The sequence below is a fragment of the Acipenser ruthenus genome, chromosome 12, assembly GCF_902713425.1.
Source record: "Acipenser ruthenus chromosome 12, fAciRut3.2 maternal haplotype, whole genome shotgun sequence".
NCBI classification, from domain to species: domain Eukaryota; kingdom Metazoa; phylum Chordata; class Actinopteri; order Acipenseriformes; family Acipenseridae; genus Acipenser; species Acipenser ruthenus.
This window is the reverse complement of record NC_081200.1, coordinates 21,723,480-21,745,887: the sequence shown is the minus strand read 5'-3', so window position 1 is coordinate 21,745,887 and position 22,408 is coordinate 21,723,480. Positions and strand designations below refer to the sequence as shown.

At 42.6% G+C, this 22,408-nt stretch overlaps 1 protein-coding gene and 1 long non-coding RNA gene across 2 annotated transcripts; both read right to left on the bottom strand.

The window, feature by feature from the left end:
• Positions 1–229: 229 nt before the first annotated feature.
• Positions 230–4,473, bottom strand: LOC131739998 (box C/D snoRNA protein 1-like). Its single transcript, XM_059034178.1, has 3 exons — positions 4,402–4,473; positions 1,462–1,586; positions 230–1,102 (listed from the first exon to the last, which is right to left on the bottom strand). Exons 1-3 carry the CDS (start codon positions 4,434–4,436, stop codon positions 996–998), a joined length of 267 nt encoding a protein of 88 aa, XP_058890161.1. The 5' UTR covers positions 4,437–4,473; the 3' UTR covers positions 230–995.
• Positions 4,474–10,430: 5,957 nt separating this feature from the next.
• LOC131739997 (uncharacterized) lies at positions 10,431–21,470 on the bottom strand. Its single transcript, XR_009330630.1, has 3 exons — positions 21,317–21,470; positions 10,830–10,898; positions 10,431–10,513 (listed from the first exon to the last, which is right to left on the bottom strand). It is a non-coding gene; the product is annotated as an uncharacterized LOC131739997 (long non-coding RNA).
• Between the last annotated feature and the right edge of the window lie 938 nt (positions 21,471–22,408).

Here is a 22,408-nt window from a genome sequence, read left to right as displayed (position 1 = left end):
AGCGCCTTGGTGCTCATGGTTGAGTCTTTGCTTTGATATGCACTACCCAGCAGGAGGAACCTACAGGAACAGCTGAATTTATCCTGAAATCACGTGAATCACTACAATTTAACACAGGTGGAGGCCACTTAACTTGGTGTGTGAATTTGAAGGCGATTGGTTACACCTGAGTTAATTTAGGATTGCTATTACAAGGGGGGGGGGGGGTGAACACTTATCCAACCAAGCTATTTCAGTTTTTATTTTGAATTAATTTTCTAAAATATTTTTTCCCCTTGGAAGATGTGGGGTAGGATGTGTAGATAAATGAAAAAAAAACTATTTTAATGCATTTTAATTCCAGGCTATAATGCAACAAAATGTGAAAATTTTGAAAGAGGGTGTAGACTTTCTATAGGCACTGTAGATGACATAAAACAACCACATTTATCACATCTCGACAGCAAATAATCGCTTTTACCAAAGTACCTATGTACACTGAGCTGTCAGATAATGCCTCTCCTTGTGTTTTACAGTTGACACTAAAGACTTTCTAGCTGTGGATGAAGGTAGTACTCCTAAACCTGTCAGCATATAATGTATACAAAAAGCATGTTAACAGCATAATTTGTTTTGATTCACTAAAAGGGAAAGTTTTGTAAGGCACATCATTTTGTTTGTTACAGATCACACACAATAGCCTAATAATGAAAAAAAAACACAACTGTGCATAAGGTATGGCTCTGTAGATAAATTAAATTCATTAAAAGAGGATAAAACATGGAGATTAACAATTGCAGTACAGAAATAAAAAGTGCACACCTTGTGTGCATGTAGGTTTTCTTTTCAACATAACCACTGCTGAAATATCATATTCAAACGTATATACTGCTCATGTAAAAATGAAGGCATCATTTAACAAAAAAGGGGGGTGTTGGGTGCCATTGACATTATATATAAGGAAGAACTTTGTAATTCATTCTGGATTTTGTATCACATACTGCTGTCCGATATCCTTAACTCAGAACTCCGTCAGTATCATCCTGGATTTCCCCTTCCTCCTGCTCCACCGACTCTTTAACTGGAATACCTGCTGAGGAGTCTTCATTCCCTTCATTGGTCCCTGTTAAAACATGCATAACATGTAAACAGGAAAAAAATACAGTTAAGAAAAAAACACATTAAGATAATCATTACCCAGAAGTTGTAAAAAGTAGGGGATAAAATATGTTAACATGTCAAATAAGTCTTTGATCGCATTATTTAATCACCGTTTTGACTTTAAATCAGCCAAGTTAAATTAGATGATAAACAGCCCCCTGGTCCCATTTACAACATTTTAGACATGATTTAATGCTTTCAAGAGACCTAACGTTGAGCTGAAAAACAATGATCTCATTATGGTTTCTTTAATTTTTTTTTTAATATTGATAAAAGGCAAAAAAAAAAAAAAAAAAAAAAAAAAAAAGGTAATTTATTGACCTTGTCCAAGACCCACATACTGATGGAAGTGATCTTCGAGTACTATATGAAGCACTGGGTACCCAATTACAGTCTTGTTCTTCAGGTTCTCAAGAAGGCCGTTCTTGGAATCCAGCTCATAATACCTTTATAAAATCAGGAATAAAATGTTTTTACAGGAGTAGTGCCCCATACTGGTTAAAAAAAAAAAAAAAAACATTTCCAGCTGAGGTTGTATAAATACTGTACATAGTTATCATGAAGTACTGTGTATCACCTACACTACCATGCTCAACACCCACTGTTTGCACACGATTTTAGAACAATAAGAACATGAGTGGTTCTCCAGATAACAGGAAAAAAAGTCAGTTTGACTTATGCATGTACATAAAGACAGACATTTTATTTTGGCAAGTCATTCTCAGTAGAAGTACACAGCTACACATGGTTTGCTTGTCTGTTGCTAACAATCAACCAGTGTAGGCACAGATGTCGCTGTGGCTCTATGCGCAGTTGCGAGGTGTAGAGCAGGATTCTTCATTTCTGATTGGCCGATTCTGCTGGTTGCCTGTAACAAGGTGTGTGGAAGTGTGGACGTGTGGACAGTGTGACTGCAAGAACATTAGTTTTGATGGCTATAGAGCTTGACACTATCAGAGGTTTATGTCCCTTAAGACGCCTACTGAAGAGTTGAACAAATGTTCTTAATCGCTGGATCATGCTTCCAGCCACAAATTAATACCAATTGCCATGGCATTTCCTGTGATAGGAGTACATTTAAAAATAGTCACTTCTCTTTGCTCTCTTGGCGAGAGCACATGTATTCCTCTTCATCTGTGACACAAGGCAGGCAGCCTATCTGGCAATGGCAGGCCACAATAACTCAAAAGGCAAATATTATGCTTTAAGTTAAAAGCAATGCCATGTTTTTGTAGATTTTTTTAATTTTTTATATTAAAAGTAAATAAAGAGTAGTAAACGTTTCAAACACCATACATCATACTTTGTAAGTTTATTTGAACCCTGGCCATGAAATTCACTCAGTTGGCACTCAGTTGTTTTGCAGACATCTGTTATGTATATTGTGTTCTACTTCATTGCAAATGCAACTGATATATTTGGTACTGTTGTTTTTTTTAAAAACAAAATGGATCTATGAAATAATAAAGAGCTCTACAGTGATCTGGTAAACTTATGAAACACTGGGCAATGCTTTAATAACTTGCATCAAAATAGCAGTAGATCAGTTTTAGGAAAGAGTATTACAAGCCTGTGAGTGGGGTAATAGCATGGGATTAGAAGAGTAAACACCACAGGAATGTTTGTTCTCCAACAGCCTCAGTACTAAGCCAATTTTAAATATAGCTGCCGACCAAATTCATGTATTTTTAGAGAATATAAAAAGAAAACTTGTGCATGCTGCCTCGATCCCTAAAGTGGCTCAATAAAAGTGCTACAATTTAAGAGGCTCCAACGTTGTCCCCAGTTGAGATGCAAACCACACCCTCATTATGAGGCTACTATGAGTTATGTAACTGCGCTTCTGATATGAGGTCACTCTTCCTTGGCTAAAGGCTGCACTGAATCCTGCTAAGAACACATCCAGAACCTTGTTAAAATAAGCAAAATTGCTTGGCTCCCAACCAGGCCTTATGATGAGGGTAAAAGGGGGCGATTAACTAGCTGTAAAATGAGCATTTAACTTATTTCTCAGTTACACAGTCTTCCCGAGGGAAGCAATTTCATCTCCCTTTGAATAGGTTAGTTAAACACCGTGCTTTGTTTGTTTGCTAATCTGGCATATATTTTTTATTATGCCCACTGCTATTAACGACCCATGTTTAAAACATTTTTTCTTCAGTGCTCGAAAAACAAAGCAGCCCTGGGGAGCAGAAGGGTAATGTCACATCGAATAGTTTGTAAACACAACACCTGTACTGGAACGGCCTTGAGAGAACTTGTGTGGCTGTTTAAATGGTCCCAATAAAAGATTCACCCTGCAGAAGAGTTTTTCCATTTTACTGCTTCTCATTTTTCTGTAACTTGTTTGTTGCAATGCTGAGTAGTACAAGTACTGAGGACTTCAGCCACGCTCTAGGACGACCGTCTCAGCCATTGTTGCTGTTTAACTGCTCAGTGCTGATCAGACCGAGGGTTTAGTTTAAAATCTGAACCTTTCTTTGAGAATGGCATCATATTTATTTTTAAAAATCCTACCAGCAACGAGACACTATTTTAAAATAATTGTTCTATTGGTGAAAAACTTAATGAAAAGAGCTGGCATTTACTTATTTATTTATTTTATTTAAGTATGATTTGCCAGCATGTGTAATTATAGTATTTGGCTAAGGTCCCATATCCACCATGCTTTTAAGCATTTAATCAAGCAATAATAAAGTCTGAACTACTCTACACTTATACCTTTTTTACGCTGTACAACCGAGCTTAGGAGGAGCCTGGTTGTTTTTCATCACACGCATCACATCCAGAGGTTATGGTTGGGTTTTTCTTTGTTTGCGTTCTTTATATACCGGTATTACTGAATACAAATGAGTTTTATCAGTGTCCTAAGGCTGTACTTTTCAAGACTCACTGCACACCATGTAGATCATCTTCCTCAAGTATACTGACTGACGCAACATAATGATGAAAATCATTAACCCTACCCTTGGCCCTGCTTGGCTCTGAGGCCAGAGTTTCACAGTTTGGTTCTCGCTCGGCATTACAAATGATCTTGTGGAAAACCATCCATATGGCTCAGTACGGACAAAAAGTAGCCAGTGGAAAAGGGGTATTTCAGACCAACCAACTCAAAAACCTAACCATTAGAAAGTTATACAACAAATAAATGATACTAGGGGTAAAGGGAACTTCTGCAGGTCTTGTTTTCTATGAAGTTCTTTGATGGAGATATAAATGACATTTTTTCAAACAGTTGAGGTATGCAATACATACTCTTACCTGAGCGAGTTTGACTTTCTGTTTTCAACTTTCATGAAGATTTTTTGTGTGCAAGAAGACAGAATGTACACCTTCAACCTGAAAGACAATTTGCAAAGTGTCAGCTGTCAAAGACTTAGAGTCGTTTTAAATCACCTTGAAATGTTCAATTGTCTAGTACAGGGGTGCCCAATCCTGGTCCTGGAGGGCCGGTGTCCCTCCTGGTTTTTGTTCCAACTGTACACTAAATTGCTTTATTGGACCAATTAAGCTTCTAATAAGTGCTTGATTTGGTCCAATTAAGTAATTTAGGGGGCAGTTGGAACAAAAGCCAGGTGGACACCGGTCCTCCAGGACCAGGATTGGGCACCCCTGATCTAGTAGTAGAAATATACAACAAAATACATAATTTTTGGAAAATAACCACAGAATAACTCCCATGTTGGATATTAAATAGACTAGGGTATACAAAATATTGTGAATTGCAACATAAAATAAAAATTTAAAAAACTGTCCCTAGTGCATGTAGAAATATCACAAAAAACAACATACCTCAACTGGGGTCAGATTGTGGCACGGTGAACAAGGTAAAAGCTACACTATGGTGTACCAGCTGCGATATGGTATATAAAGTGAATCTAAAATCAGGAAGATTTTTCTTACCTACACCAAAAGTCACAGATAACAGAAGATGCAAAGACATGCACATTTGTTTGTGTAACACAGCACGCCAAGTCACATAGTGTTTCTGTCCCACTGGTTCGTGACTCCACTAGTGTCACATGCCTTTACAGTGTAAACCCCCGCCCCCATGTTTTTTAGGTCAGAATACTGGGCTTGCTAACAATTAAAAGCTGAATTAAAATAGGTCAGCCGACCACTATAGCAACTGATTCTCACTCCAACAGCCACTATCACATCGTAAGCCTGAGATCACGCCCTAGAAAGAAGACTGAACAAAGCGAAGAAAAGGAGGAGGAGGAGTGCTTGTAAATCAGTTTGCTGCACTGGCACAGAAGTCTACAACATGTATATGTTATATACATTCTGTAGGACAATCCACTGCCATAGGGTGTCTATAACACTTAAATACCATCACCATTTAAATATTAAAAATAGGAACAAACATGTACTTTTACATACTTTTGAAGTCAGAAACACACTTCAGAGATTAGGGAATGGCCACACCTGTGAAAGTTGGCAGGGACAGATTTAAACCTCTGCCGAACTTCAGCCGTGCCACTGTACTACATTTGAATTCTTCAATAACTATTAAAATGTCTAAGTGGTAATGTCAACACGAATTGGAGCATTACACATTGAAAAACTGTATGTATACATAGTGTGTATATCGATACCACAGTAAACTGTTGTAAAGCAAGAAAACATCCATATAAACGTTTTATTTGGAGGGCTGGGGTCAATTTCTTTTTTAATTCCAATTCTACTTTCAATTCCTTAATTTTTTTTTATTTGGTGTGTCTAATTATAATTTCCCCCCTGATTTTCTCTCAATTTGGAATGCCCAATCGCTTTTCTCCTCACCACAGCAATTCCCCACACGGCTCAGGAGACCAGAAGATTCAGTGGGCATCCTCCGATCCCACGACCAAGCCAGCTTCCTTTTTCACCCAGGAACTCTATAGCGGATGACAGCGAGCTACCGACCTCTGGAGGACAAAGGCCAGCCCTGCAGGTGTCCGCTATGAAATCACTGAGCGCCTGTCCAGCAGGGTTCACTGTAGAGCGATGAGGAGAAACAGTCTCTGCCAGTTTTACCTCCCTAACCCACGCACGCACCTGGGCAATGGGACGCTCCCTTCGGAGTCCCCAGAGAAGACTGTCCTACTTTGCACAGCCAGGACGTGAACCTGCGCTGTATGACTCGCCCTGCACACCACGCAGATCTGCTTCTACCTGTTGAACCACTCAGGGACCCTCCAATTCCTTTTTAAAATCAATTCCCAATTCCAATTTCCTTGAAGGACTTGGAATTGATATTTTAGAGATAATTCATTTGAAGCCAATTTAATTGACAAACTGTGACTTCAATTTACATAAGTAATTTGTTGCCACTGTGAGAAGTTAATTTTAACAGAATACTGCTAATTGTAATTTTAATGATCAATGATGATGTGTTGGAATTGATTAAAAGGGAATGAGAATTGGAATTGGGAATTTATCCCAACCCTGTTTTAAAAAAAAAAAAGATTTAATGTTAAATACAACATATTAATTGTTTAGGTGTTAACTAGCAGCCTATGCTGGTTGCTTTGCCATATAAACTCTGATGGAGCTTCAGCCTACAATGAAAGATGGATTCATGACAGATTATTTTAACGTTGAAGGCAGGCACGTAATTAAACTGCAACCCTTGACGACGCATTAGATTAGGTTTCAATTCCTTAAAACCTTAATGAATACAGATCGCAAACTTCAGGTACAAGCACACGGGGACTCTTTGCAAACTAAAAGCACAGTTGCACCTTGTTGGCTTCACAAAAGGGAACTAGTACAGAAAGTTTTACAGAGTTACAAATAATTTACTTACACAGCGACTATTGTAGTTGTGCAGTACTTGCTCAATCACTACTTACTGTTTTTAAATTCAATATTAAATACCTATGGGGGTAAAATTAGTTAATTTTGGAATTGCTTGCAGTGCTTTCAATACCTTATCAAACCTAGTGTGAAAATGTTAAAACCCCCCTTGCACCCCAGAATAAAACATATATATATATATATATATATATATATATATATATATATATACAAACACACACATATATATATATATATACTGTATATATATATATATATATATATATATATATATATATATATATACAAACACACATATATATATATATATATATTTGCATGAATAAGCAATTGTATAAATTACATACCGAGATCCCCATCTGTAACTGTGGCAATGTGCCCCGCCCCTGTGTGCAATTGTGTGTTATGTGTTGTATGTTGCGTGTGTAAATGTTGGTGTATAGTCATTGGTACACGGGATATAAACGGGTCTGTGTTTCACATGTATTTAAAAAGTGTATATTTGTATTTAGGCACGGGATTGCACATCACGCACGTGCATTTAAAATATAATATGTGAACACGGGGTTTCACGTAATGAATTCACGTGCTGGGATTCAAGTGAGTAATTAATTAGTAATTGAATCCCAGCACAAACAGTATAAATAGATGCACGTTTAGTCACTCGTGGTTAGGTGTTCAGAGAGTGGAGAACGGGTGAGAGAGAAGGAGTAAATCATTAAGAGCGTAAATATAATAAGTGTTTTGTTTGTACTCACCGTGTTTGTTCGTCTCCGTTTCACCTGTGTGTTAGTGTTTAGTCGTTTTGTATGTCTGTTTATTTTGGCGCAAGTGCCGTGTCCCGTGTTTTTGTCTGTTCAAACCTTTTATTTTCTGTGCTGTTTTATTAAATGCTGAGCGAAACCATTCGCTCAGCTCCACCAAAACCCCAAGTCTCTGTCTGTTTACTCCCTGCTTCTGGTCTGACGCCACCCACTCCGGCCGTCTTTGTGACACGTGGTGTCCTGCGTGGGATCGACAGCGCCTCCAGGACTCAGGCCAGAGCAGGAACCGCAGTTTGGATTTAAAAAAGAAAAAAAAAAAAAAATGGCAGAAAACGCCATCAAAATGCGGGACTGGATGCTGGAAAATGCTGGGCTGGAGGCCCAGTCTATCCCAGTAGTCGTCCAGTTCCTGGAGTTTATGGATAGGGAACGATGGGAGGCTTATGCGAGGGAACAGACCGTAAGCACCTGGGAGGAAGGTGTGGGGTTGGTCCTCAGCTACCTGGAAGCAGTTATAAGTGGAACAGCAGCCCAGGTAGCAGGTCCACCAGCAGAGGAAGAATGCCTGCTGTCCCCGTCTCCACCAGCAGAGGAAGAATGCCTGCTGGTTTTGCCTCCACAGCCCAAGCGGGAGGAGCCTGAGCGTCCACAGCCCAAGCGGGAGGAGCCCGAACGTCCTACGCCTGAGTGGGAGGAGCCCGAACGTCCTACGCCTGAGTGGGAGGAGCCCGAACGTCCTACGCCTGAGTGGGAGGAGCCCGAACGTCCTACGCCTGAGTGGGGGGAGCCCGAACGTCCACAGCCCAACAGGGAGGAGCCGGTGCGTCCACAGCCCAACAGGGAGGAGTCGGTGCGTCCACAGCCCAACAGGGAGGAGTCGGTGCGTCCACAGCCCAACAGGGAGGAGTCGGGGCGTCCACAGCCCAAAAGGGAGGAGTCGGTGCGTCCACAGCCCGAAGAGAGGGAAGTCGGGGCTTCCACAGCCCTAGGACCCAAGCTGCCAGCAGAGGGAGAATGCCTGCTGGTTCCACCTCCACCAGCAGAGGGTGAATGCCTGCTGGTTCCACCTCCACCGCAGTGGGAGGACTGCTTGCCCCTCCCACCTCCACCAGCAGAGGGTGAATACCTGCTGGTTCCACCTCCACCGCAGTGGGAGGACTGCTGGCCCCTCCCACCTCCACCAGCAGAGGGTGAATACCTGCTGGTTCCACCACCGCCAGGAGCAGAGGAGCTGGAGCTGCCTCTGCCTCCACCACCGCCAGGAGCAGAAGAGCTGGAGCTGCCTCTGCCTCCACCACCGCCAGGAGCAGAGGAGCTGGAGCTACCTCTGCCTCCACCACCGCCAGGAGCAGAGGAGCTGGAGCTGCCTCTGCCTCCGCCACCGCCCGGAGCAGAGGAGCAGGAGCTGCCTCTGCTGCCCGTACCTCCGCAGGGAGTACGGTGGCCGGAGCCCCAGAAAGGGGAGCTGCCGGCCACGAAGAAGGGGGAGGAGGTCTGGAGACCACCAACCCCAGCAGCAGTTTCGCTGCCGGAGATCGTGGGGGAGGTCAGGAGACCTGCTCCCACTGCAGCAGTTTCGCTGCCGGAGATCGTGGGGGAGGTCCGGAGACCTGCTCCCACTGCAGCTTCTTCGCTGCCGGCAGTACTGTGGTCGGAGCCCCACCAAAGGGAGCTACCGGCTACAAAGAAGGGGGACGAGGTCTGGAGACCACTTTCCCCAGCAGCAGTTTCGCTGCAGGAGTTCTTGTGGCCGGAGCCCCACAGGAGGGAGCTGCCGGCTACGAAGAAGGGGGAGGTCGGGGGACCACCTGCCCCCGCAGCTTTTTCGCTGCAGGACGGGACCAACAGGCTGTCAGCCGTGCCACTACCGGCAGGGGTGCTGACAGCATGGCCAGCCATGGGCCCACTGAAGCCTCCCTTCCCAGCCCGAGACTTTGTCCTGGACTGCTGGGTTTTTAAGGGGGGAGGTGGCCGTTGAGGCCATGTGTGCTGCGCACAAGGGGGGGTATATGTGGCAATGTGCCCCGCCCCTGTGTGCAATTGTGTGTTATGTGTTGTATGTTGCGTGTGTAAATGTTGGTGTATAGTCATTGGTACACGGGATATAAACGGGTCTGTGTTTCACGTGTATTTAAAAAGTGTATATTTGTATTTAGGCACGGGATTGCACATCACGCACGTGCATTTAAAATATAATATGTGAACACGGGGTTTCACGTAATGAATTCACGTGCTGGGATTCAAGTGAGTAATTAATTAGTAATTGAATCCCAGCACAAACAGTATAAATAGATGCACGTTTAGTCACTCGTGGTTAGGTGTTCAGAGAGTGGAGAACGGGTGAGAGAGAAGGAGTAAATCATTAAGAGCGTAAATATAATAAGTGTTTTGTTTGTACTCACCGTGTTTGTTCGTCTCCGTTTCACCTGTGTGTTAGTGTTTAGTCGTTTTGTATGTCTGTTTATTTTGGCGCAAGTGCCGTGTCCCGTGTTTTTGTCTGTTCAAACCTTTTATTTTCTGTGCTGTTTTATTAAATGCTGAGCGAAACCATTCGCTCAGCTCCACCAAAACCCCAAGTCTCTGTCTGTTTACTCCCTGCTTCTGGTCTGACGCCACCCACTCCGGCCGTCTTTGTGACAGTAACACATACATATTTTGGGTGCGCTGCAAATTTGTTTAAAATCTTAATAAAATACCCCTATTGTATAAGTTAAACAGCTTCTTACTTCTGACGAACTGTGGGATCAGATTCCGTTGGATGGATATAGGAGTTTAGGATCTCATCAAGTGTTCTGTCATCAGGTACCCTAAAAGGAACACAAAATTAAAAAAAAAAAAAAAAAAAAAAAAAAAAAAAAAACTGTGGACCTTAACAGCACCACAAAACAATCCTTAACTATTAGTCACACAAGTCTGTGATTAATGATAAAGAACAGCTCCAAGACCAAACTAACAAGCTGCACGTGGACTCCACCAGCGAGTCCTTCATCTACATATAAATAATTTTAAGAAGGAACATGACCTTGGGATTTCCATATATTACTTATTTCATTAAGATTAAGGCAGATTATTCAGTTATTTTTTTACTTGTCTTTTCTCTAAAGATTATTAATACTGCTTTACCTCTTCTCTACATATTCGGTGTGGCTTTGTGGAAAAATGAGCTTCAGATGCCAGAAGAACTTACTGTCCCTAGAGGATAAAAGAGGAAAAGTAGTTAAAAGCTCATAAGGTCCCATAATCATGCTCAACTGTACATTAAAATACAATTTCATGGTGTTCGCCTACTAAAGGCTACAGTATTCTTTTTCACAAAGCAGACCTTTTTGACCAGTTCGCTTGCTTAAATTTGGCAAAGGTAGTTGGATTGACTTTTTTTCTTCCTTTTTTTACATACCAATAATGTTTTACAGGACACCTCCATAAATACAGAAGTGAAGAGTGGAACATTTACAGTGCTTTCAGTCTTTCCCAACCAGGGCCTTAAAGAGCAGGTCGTAATCAGGCTCTGGATGGCTCAATTCAATAGAAGGACATGGCTGGAACAAGGCTCTGCACTGGAAGAGCCACAAGGTAACTCTGCTGTTAGCTGATATTCTTCAGCATGGTCTGAAGGCAACAACCTTTTGAAATATGTAAAGGCTATTTGTAAAACTGTGTGGGCCTCTGCACTTTAATAATTTGAATTATATTTGGAAAGCTACTCCCTCACATCAACAATTAGATTAAGGTGAAATAAGCTTACTGTGCAGGGAAGGTAATTTTCTATAACATAATTATGTTTCTTGAGAAAAACAGCCTGAGGTTATTCAGACGTTTTTTTTTTGTTTGAAATTAGTTCATCTGACTTGTCAGGGTGTGGGGTGACATGCTGTCACATCTAAGTCGAGCTGGCTAAATATATGAAGGAGCTACTGTATGTGCTACCAGGTAGACATAAAAAAAATAAATAAAAAAAACATTGAAAATCATTCAGAACTCAAAAATCCTACATTAAAAAGCAATACAATACTGTAGCAGTGTGCCCTGCCCCTGTGCATATCTTTGTGTTTCATGTTGTCCGTCATATGTGGATATAGTGGTGCACAGGATAGAAAGGGGTCTGTGTAGCACGAGTGATTTAAAATATATAGTTGTATTTAGGCACGGGGATTGCACAATCACTTCACGTGCAAATAATGTAATAATGTAATAGTATGTGAGCACGGGATTGCATAAATTAGTTCACGTGCTGAGATTCAAGTGAATAATTAATTAGTAATTGAATCCCGGCACAACTGTATAGATATATGTACGAGTCACTCACTCAGGTTTAGTGTGTTCGTGAGTAGAGAGAGAGGAGAAATAATTAAAAAAGAGAAATAACAATTGCTACTCGTGCTGGCTTTAAACCAGCACAATACTTGTTTGTTTGTCCACCGTTTGGTTTTGTTTAGTCTGTTTTGTCTGTCTATATATTTTGTTCAGTATTTTGTTTTCTGTTTAAACATTTTATTTTATTTGTGTTAATAAAACACTGAGTGCCGCAGCGTCTCAGTTTCGCCCGCAGTTGCTGTGTGTCTTGCATTCATTTCTTGGCCTGACGTCACCCCTACAGCCAGCCTGTTCACAAATACACAATTATTATTTTTCAGTAGGGGTTACAGTGACCCAGTTATCAGAAACCCAAATCAGCTAGATGAATTCATCATCAAATAAAATTGTCCTAACAGAATACAAAGCTGCACGAAGGTCCTCAGACTTAAAAATAAATGTAAAAATTCTTAATGAGAGCTGACATTATATTTACTTGGCACAACTTAACGTTTTTTGTTTGTTTGTTTGTTTTACTTCTTTAAGGCAAACAATGATCTTTTCATCTTTTCCTTTGATGCGCCGCCCCTCATTGGGAGATATGTGCATTTTAAATATGTGTAGATCATGTGTTTCTCCACCACTAAATACACTTTACTACAATCTATAAATTTCAGTACAATTTGCACTGCTCCTCCAAACATTTCACTACGAACAGTCTCTCAAGGCACAACACAATAGGGCAAATAGACACAATAAAGTTTTAACCAAAATATTTTGTCTAATTTTTTTTATAATTCAATGTAAAGGGCTGTTCCCACTATAGCGTTTATTCGCTGCGTGGGGAGGGAGGGGGGAACGTCTGATTGTAGTTGTGCCGATATCTTGTTCTTTATGATAAGCAGCACAAGAAATATCTCGATAAAGAATACAAACAGAAATTATTGGAAAATATGAGGAAATTGGAAAGTAAGCAGTATGTTAAAATAAACACTTTTGACTACAAGTTTTCGTTAAATGTCCAGGAGTAGCTTCTGGAAAGTGCATCCCATGAGATACATTATTAAATATAGACTGAACTACAAAACAAAATCACGCACCTAATTATATCCAGTAGCATTCGCAGGTAAGCGGTATTGCATTTACAGCAAATTAAACTGTCTAAAAGAGTTTTATGTCAATCATATATGTTAGTATACATGTATTTTTTTCCCAATAACGTAAAAACACTGTCTGACGTTACATCTGCATTGACAGTACCATCTTCCTGTGTGTACTGCATTATTTAAAAAATAAATAAATAAAAAAGGTAGTCCTGTCTGTACTTCTAATTTTCGTTTTTGCTGCCAATACCATTGTTGAGATTATTTGTTAACAAGAACACAATTTGAGATTATATAAATATATACAGTACATTTCAGCTGTTGCACAAGATTCTGGTACTCCCCTAGGGTTTCCCGTTGCTCGTTATTATAGGGTGAATACTCTTCCTCTCCTTCTTCGGATGTGTTTGTCTGTCTAGTCCGTTTTTGTTCGTCTATTTATTTTTGTCCTCAAGTGCCGTGCCCTGTGTTTTCTGTTTGTTCAACCTTTTTATTTATTTGTTATTAAACGCTGAGTGCAGCCATTGCACTCAGTTTCACTCATCACCACCGTCTGTCTGTGTGTTTCTTCCGGGTCTGACGTTTCACTACCAGCCAGCCTTGTGACATATGGTTTTAGAAGTGGGATAACAGCGCCCCCCAGACTCAGGCCGGAAAGAGTACCGCAGTTTCTTTGGGGGGGGGGGGGGGGAAATGACAATGGCAAAAGACGCCAGGAAACTATGGGACTGGATCCTGGACAATGCTGGGCTGGAGGCCCAGTCTATGCCCATAGCCACCCGGATCCTGTGGCTGATAGACAGGGAGCGATGGGAGGCCTATGGGAGGGAACACACCCTAAGCACCTGGGAGGAAGGTGTGGAGTTGGTCCTCAGCTACCTGGAGGCAGCTATAAGTGGAACAGCAGCCCAGGTAGCAGGGTCTCCAGCAGGAGGATTCATGGCCAGCTGCACCTTCCTAGAGATGGGGGAGGAGCTGAACGTCCTATGCCTGAGTGGGAGGAGCCCGAACGTCCTACGCCTAAGTGGGAGGAGCCCGAACGTCCTACGCCTAAGTGGGAGGAGCCCGAACGTCCTACGCCTGAGTGGGAGGAGCCCAAACGTCCTACGCCTGAGTGGGAGGAGCCCAAACGTCCTACGCCTGAGTGGGGGGAGCCCGAACGTCCACAGCCCAAGAGGGGGGTCGGTGCGTCCACAGCCCAAAAGGGAGGAGTCGGTGCGTCCACAGCCCAAAGAGAGGGAAGTCGGGGTTTCCACAGCCCTAGGACCCAAGCTGCCAGCAGAGGGAGAATGCCTGCTGGTTCCACCTCCACCAGCAGAGGAAGAATGCCTGCTGTCCCCGTGTCCACCAGCAGAGGAAGCATGCCTGTTGGTTCACCTGCTACTGCCGTCCCGAGAGCTAGAGGGGGAGGAGCCATCGCTGCCATCCCGAGAGCCAGAAGGGGAGAAGTTACAGGCTCAACCCCCTGAATTTTTCTGGGGGGGAGAAGGGCAGGATGCTGGTGTTCCCCAGCAGCCTCTATTTATGCTGCTGAAGGGAGCACGGCACACACCAGCCCAGCCGCCACAGCAGAGGGAGCCAGCACCGCCACAGCCTCCCTCTGAATGGCCAGCATCAGCCCCATCGCCACTGCCTCCACCACAGTCCCCTGCAAGAGAGGCAGAGCCGCACCAGTCCCCTGCAACGTCAGGAGACTACACGCTGCTCCCATCGCCACCGCTTCCGCCACTAAGAGCAGAGCAGCAGGAGCTGCCTCTGCCTCTGCCACCTCCACCGTTTGCTCCACTAGGAGCAGAGGAGCAGGAGCTGCCTCTGCCTCCGCCACCTCCACCGTTTCCTCCACTAGGAGCAGAGCAGCAGGAGCTGCCTCTGCCTCTGCCACCGCCCGGAGCAGAGAAGCAGGAGCTGCCTCTGCCTCCGTCACCTCCAGGAGTAGAGCAGCAGGAGCTGCCTCTGCCTCCACCGCAAGGAGCAGAGCAGCAGGAGCTGCCTCTGCCTCCGCCACCTCCACCAGCAGAGGGTGAATACCTGCTGGTTCCGCCTTCATTGTCGTGGGAGGACTGCTTGCCCCTCCCACCTCCACCAGCAGAGGGTGAATGCCTGCTGGTTCCGCCTTCCCCAACATGGGAGGACTGCTTGCTGCTTTCACCTCCACCACAAGAGGAGCTGCAGCTGAGTTTCGCACCGCCCAAGGATGCCAGCCTCGCTTCGCCCAAGGATGCTTGCCTTGCATCGCCTGGGGCTGCCTGTTGCTCCGCATCGCCTGGGGCTGCCTGTTGCTCCGCATCGCAGCAGGAAGTACTGTGGCCGGAACCCCACCAAGGGGAGCTGCCGGCCATGAAGACGGGGGAGGAGGTCTGGAGACCACCAACCCCAGCAGCAGTTTCGCTGCCGGAGATCGTGGGGGAGGTCAGGAGACCTGCTCCCAATGCAGCAGTTTCGCTGCAGGAGTTCTTGTGGCCGGAGACCCACAGGAGGGAGCTACCAGCTACGAAGAAAGGGGGAGAGGTCAGGAGACCAGCATCCCCCGCAGCAATTTCGCTGCAGGAGTGGACCAGCATGCTGTCAGCCGTGCCACTACCGGCAGGGGTGCTGACAGCATTGCCAGCCATGGGCCCACTGAAGCCTCCCTTCCCAGCCCGAGACTTTGTCCTGGACTGCTGGGTTTTTAAGGGGGGAGGTGGCCGTTGAGGCCATGTGTGCTGCGCACAAGGGAGGGTATATGTGGCAATGTGGCCACGCCCTTGTGCGTAGTTTGTTTATATGTTACGTGTTGTGTGTAAATTTGGTGTATAGAGATGGCTGCACGGGATATAAATGGGTGTGTGCAGCACGAGTTATTTAAGATGTAATTGTATTTAAGCACGAGGTTGCACGTAATTAATTCACGTGCTGGGATTCAAGTGAATAATTAATTAGTAATTGAATCCTAGCACAACAGTATATATAGATGCACATTTCACTCACTTGGGGTTGGGTGTTCGGTGAGTGGAGAACGGGATTGGAGACGGAGGTAATTGTGAATTATAAAAAGAATAGTTAAAGTATCTGCTCACCGTGTTTGTCTGTCTAGTCCGTTTTTGTTCGTCTATTTATTTTTGTCCTCAAGTGCCGTGCCCTGTGTTCTGTTTGTTCAACCTTTTTATTTATTTGTTATTAAACGCTGAGTGCAGCCTGCACTCAGTTTCACTCATCACCACCGTCTGTCTGTGTGTTTCTTCCGGGTCTGACGTGTCACCACTCAGCCAGCCTTGTGACAAGTGGTTAAGATGCTCACTTGTGGTGTGAGGGGTTGTCAGTTCGCACCCAGCCTCAGACCTGTTACACATATTCAAATACATCACAAAGTTAGGAAGGGAAAGTTGAACTAAGCAGTGCAATTAAAAAAAAACAAAAGAAACCCTTTGCTGTTACACCTTTCCAATTCTTGCACCTGTGCCTCGATTTCTGAAGGCAATGCTTGGTAGCACTACTACCCTTTTTTGGAATATCTGCACCCCTCTACAGGCAGTGCCAGATTATGCCCACCTCTGTCTCATCTAGAGCCAGCTGTAGGTGGGTCACCAAAAGTACTGAGGTAATGGATGCCTTTGCATCTCATTTGATAGGTGAAGGAAGTGTGAAACTCACAGCCCTTAGTCACTTGAAAGGTAATACAAGTGTCCCGAATTCTGATAGGTAAAGATTTAGCATTACACAGCATAAAAGTGGTGGATTAGTAGCCAGTTTGAAATGCAACATGCTGGAGGTTTGAAGAAAATCCCTTCAGGTACGGAGGTATTCCATCTCCTTCTTGTCTGTGGGATTTACGAAAGAAAGAAAGAAAGAAAGAACTCCAACATTCATATAAATCATAAATTGTAGATCATGCAGCTAGATTACGCAAGGCAATTTAGGAGCAACACAGTTGGTAGAGAAACAGAAACATTTAACCAAAAATAAAACCTCAGATGTGACTTCCTTGTGAAGGCTCAAAGATATAGTTTGGTATAAGGCAATTGGTAGTATCTGCAACTGTCTATGCCAGGCCCTCATCTCAAAAACCCAATCAGATACCAGATCAACAGATTTAGGTATTTATTTTACACTCCTGCTATAGAAAATGACAATCAAATCCATATGGAAAGAACCAAAACATTAGGATAACAACCAAGTTTAAAGGATTATTTTTTATATGAATACTATTAACCAATGTGCTTCTCGCTAGGTCTTTAATGCCACCTGCCAGCACTTTAGCTACTGTTCTCATAACTACCAGTATTCAAACAGTAAACAGTGCCAGTGTTGTTATGTGAAACGTCACAACTTTTATGAATCATTCAGGCATCATAAATCGAATTAAAAAACAGTCATGCAAACTATGTTCCCCGGTAATGATTTTAAATACACAGAGCACTGGTTGCATGACAGCTTGTGTACTGTAGTTTATAGGTTCTGGAAATGACCAGCGATCCAAGTTCCAGAAAGATTTCTATTTAGATATTTTTTTGTTGTTTTTTTTAAGTTATAGCCTGAAAATGAATGCATCTCTTTTCACCAGGAGATCTTGGCTAGTGATTTAAAAAACACAGCGATAATGTACAGAGTTCCATTGGTGAAGTCAGCACTCATGTTTCCTACAGTGGTGTCTCTTGAAATCCTGTCAAACACATTGTTCATGCCAGGGTTAATGATAACCAGCCATCACAGAGCATACACTTGGAAGGTTGAGATGCAGTAAGCATGGTTGGTAATGGAAAGTTGTTGTTTTGTAACTGAGGATGGCGTCTGTTTTTTTGTTGGTGTTTGTTGCTTGTCTTGTGAGGGTAAACAGCTGTCTCATATGCCAAAGTTGCATCTCAAAACTTACTTCAAATTTGGCACAATTGTATGTCTTTGCCTGAGAGCAGCACAGGACTCAATGTAAAGGGTGTTCAGGTCAGCTCCCACAGCACGCAGTGGCAGTGTGCCTGACTGTAACCATTGACCTTCAAATGAAAAAATATACATTTTGGAATAAAGTACTATATATGTATTACAATTATGCCTCACTCCGTACGAAAAAATTAATTATTTTAGCAGTAACTAGAAAGCCAACACAGAGCAGGCCACATTACAAGCTTGAGAAATCCTGATGGAAATATAAAAGTGCAAATGCAGGCACATGAAGTCTCTACTTCCCTTACCCTTGGGCATTTCAATATACTTTTCAGCACAGCCAAATAAACAACAACTACTGTAAGAAGATGGCACATTCCCACATGCAGCTCTTTCAAGTTATCAAATAAACAAAACAACAGTAATGCAGTTTATGCTCCAGGGCCCACAACAGAACAATGAAAGCGCTGTTTCTGAAACCTCAGTAGGTAACACTATTCTCAGGCAACTAAAACAGATCCAAAATGAACATGGCAACAGGACAGTTTAAAAAACAAAACAAAATGTACTGTATTACTTCTAATTAAAGCCAACCTCGAATTAACGCCTCACTCAAATATCAGCTTTTTAACCCTTTGCGGTCCTATGTCGGACCTGGTCCAACATAGCAATTTTCCCTTTCCGGTCCAATGTTGGACCCTGTCCGACATCATCAAAAAGAAGCAAAGAACAGGTCTCTAGTCGTTTTTTCTCCGGACAAAGCTGAGAAAACCATTCAATGGCCTAGTAAGACCATTAGGAGCCGAGAGAAGCCGAAAAAAAGGGGTGAATACTGATAGACCCAACACCACATAGATAACATGGACATAAACAAACAAGACTGCTGCTTCCGCATCCAACGCTCAAAGAACATCACAGACATTTGCAGAGATTTTTTTAGATGTTATAGTAATAAAATAACAACTTGGATCGCATTATTATTGCATACACAGGAGGCTGTGTGGTCCAGTGGTTAAAGAAAAGGGCTTGTAACCAGGAGATCCCCGGTTCAAATCCCACCTCAGCTACTGACTCATTATGTGACCCTGAGCAAGTCACTTAACCTCCTTGTGCTCCGTCTTTCAGGTGAGATGTAATTGTAAGTGACTCTGCAGCTGATGCATAGTTCACACACCCTAGTCTCTGTAAGTCGCCTTGGATAAAGGCGTCTGCTAAATAGACAAATAATAATTATTGAGTTTGGTGATAAAACAAATGATCAAGAGATGATTTATCAGTATGTACTATTATTAAGAGGTATTTGAAAAATATAGCAAACAAGGGGTGGGGTGGGGCTGGAGAAGCAGTACTGAGTGTCCTGTTGATATGCAGTGCCTTTTAAACCTGTTTTACTGTGAAAAAAATACTTTTAAACCGTGCATCTAAAATAAACTGCGCGTGTGAAAATAAATTGGACCTGACGCGTCTGAGACGCGCTGAATAAATGGACCGCTAAGGGTTAATAGACGCCGTCTTCGAATAAACGCCGCTCTCAATAAAGAAACGTAAAGGTATTTTTTTCTACCCCTGCTCAAAAAATAAAGAAACTCGCAACCTTGCCTATGTACAAAGAGACTGCAACCTCAATCCAGCATGTACACCCACCTTAGTAAGTAAATGTTATTTTATAGTACAGTCCCGACAGACAACCCAAGATGAACTACTTATAGCACAACAGTCCTTCATGTCCCTTTTTTTCCCCAGCAGAGTTCAGTGCCAACACAGCAGGGAATAAAACATGGGCTGTCTGTTTACCTCTTTGTCAGCTTGGATGGTGAAAACTTACTCAGACAAACTTAGAGCTTTGCCAGTCACTCTAAGCTCTATCCGAAAGCTGGCTGAAGATATCTTCTTGTAGGGGGTTTAGTTGTTTTGTGTTTTACTCAATTGGAATTTTACTCAGCCCTTTACAATTATATTAAAAAAAAAAAAAAAAAAAACTTGCTTACTATTTATAAGAAGGTTTAGTTTTGGTTTCTCTTACAGAGAAATTACAAAGAAGCAGGTAAATTACAGTGAGAAAAAAAAAATAACCAAGTAGGATATATTTTAGTTTCAACAGAAACCTGTGCAAATGAATATCAAACCGATAGTCAGAGATAATATTTTTCGTTAAGAAAAACAACTGCATCACACTCAACTACCGTCCTCTCTCCTCTTCTTGTCTCACCCCATAGCAACCAATATACACTCATGATTCGCTGGTACAGTACTCCCCTGACCTCCCAACTCCCACCTAATAGGCTCTTGTTAACTGTCAGTAAATGTACTGCATTCCAGCTCCCAAAACACACAAGAGTATAGTGCTGCAGATCGGAGCATCTCATGGCGCCGTTTCTAAAATGACTTAAATCATTTAATAAAACATTGCAGCGTTTTTAAAGCAAAGTATTATTAATAAAGGCCGCCCTCATATAATCGCCACCCTCGTTTAAGGGCTGCAGTCATTTTGATCAATTTAGAATAAACGCAGCGGCGCCAAATTGAAGTAATACAGTTTTTCAGTTCAATAAGAAGAATAACGTGAATGCTTGTTGGATAGTAATGTACAATCCTATTTTGGTCTCAAATGTTTTCCCTCACATTAACATCTTGTGATGTTGCCATTTGTAACAATCTAGCTTACACAGTATGTTAGAGCAGCCTGTGAACATCCTCACTGTTTTACAAAGGCTATTTATTTATTTGATACACCTAATTTTGTAACCTTTGTATAACTAAGTTAGTTGTAAAACCTGGAATGGTTTAACCTGCAATGCAACAGCAGTTATAGTTCGGATTACCGATGCCTCTTCTTTTGTAGCACATGCTACTCATCCAGAAAAAGCCCATGCCAGAGCCAAGTGTCCAGACATTTGGGTCAAGATTAAAGGCTTTTCTGAATGAAAATGTATCAGTCCCTGTGGCAATGTGCCCCGCCCCTGTGTGTATATTATGTGTTGTATGTTGCGTGCATGTGTAAATGTTGGTGTATAGTCATTGATACACGGGATATAAACGGGTCTGTGTTTCACGTGTATTTAAAAAGTGTAGATTTGTATTTAGGCACGAGGAGGGCACAAATCACTTCACGTGCTGGTTAAATGTAATATGTAAGCACGTTGTTGCACAGAATTAATTCACGTGCTGGGATTCAAGTGAATAATTAATTAGTAATTGAATCCCAGCACAACAGTATATATAGACACATTTTCTTTCACTCGTGGTGGGGTGTTCGAGAGTGGAGAACGGGTGAGAGAGAAGGAGAAATAAGTTTAAATATCAATTGCGATCACGTGCTGGTAGGACCAGCACGATACTTGTTTATTTAAAACTCACCGTGTTTGTTTGTGTGTCTGTCCGTGCACTGTATAGTCCGTTTTGTTTGTCTTTTTTTGTTTTGGCGTATAGTGCCGTGTCCTGTTTTGTGTTCCAACCTTTTATTTTCTGTTCTGTTTATTAAATGCTGAGCGAAAGCATTCGCTCAGCTCCACCAAACCACACCTTTCTGTCTGTTTATTTCCTGCTTCTGGTCTGACACCACCCACTCCGGTCGTCTTTGTGACAGTCCCACATAAAGCAATGTGTGAAGCTTCAGAGTGGGAGGCTGGGCTTGCTGTCAGATATTTTCTAAGCTGCCTCAATTAGATGGTGCTTCGCTAGCGACTGACTTAATCCTTAATTGCAGCTATGTTGTAGCCTTATAACATATCCCCCTACCAATTCACAACTGTAGCAGCCAACACAGTTAAACAGGATCTGGGACAATGCAGGCTATAACAGACATCCAGCACTGAATCCCAAGCTTTTACAGATAAACCTGCCCAGTCAAAAAAAGTACAATGACCACCAGAGACAAATCATAGGTAGCTCAATACCAATAGGAATAGGGGAAAAAAATACACACTTCCATATAACTGGGCTGCACTTCCTTGTTGCTGGCCATCTTCAGTTGGGGTAAATTACAGTTTTGTTTTTTTTCATTCCAATTCCATTTCCTTTTTAAAATCAATTACCAATTCCAACTCCCATTCCCTTTTAATCAATTCAAACACATCATTGATCAACATAGGAGGCTGTGTGGTCCAGTGGTTAAAGAAAAGGGCTTGTAACCAGGAGGTCCCCGGTTCAAATCCCACCTCAGCCACTAACTCATTGTGTGACCCTGAGCAAGTCACTTAACCTCCTTGTGCTCCGTCTTTCGGGTGAGACGTAGTTATAAGTGACTCTGCAGCTGATGCATAGTTCACACACACTAGTCTCTGTAAGTTGCCTTGGATAAAGGCGTCTGCTAAATAAACGAATAATAATAATAATAACATTGCAATTAGCAGTATTCTGTTAAAATGAGCTTCTCACAGGGGTAACACATTACTTAAACTGAAGACACTGTTAGGCAATTCAGTTGGCTTCAAATGAAAGCAGTTGAAC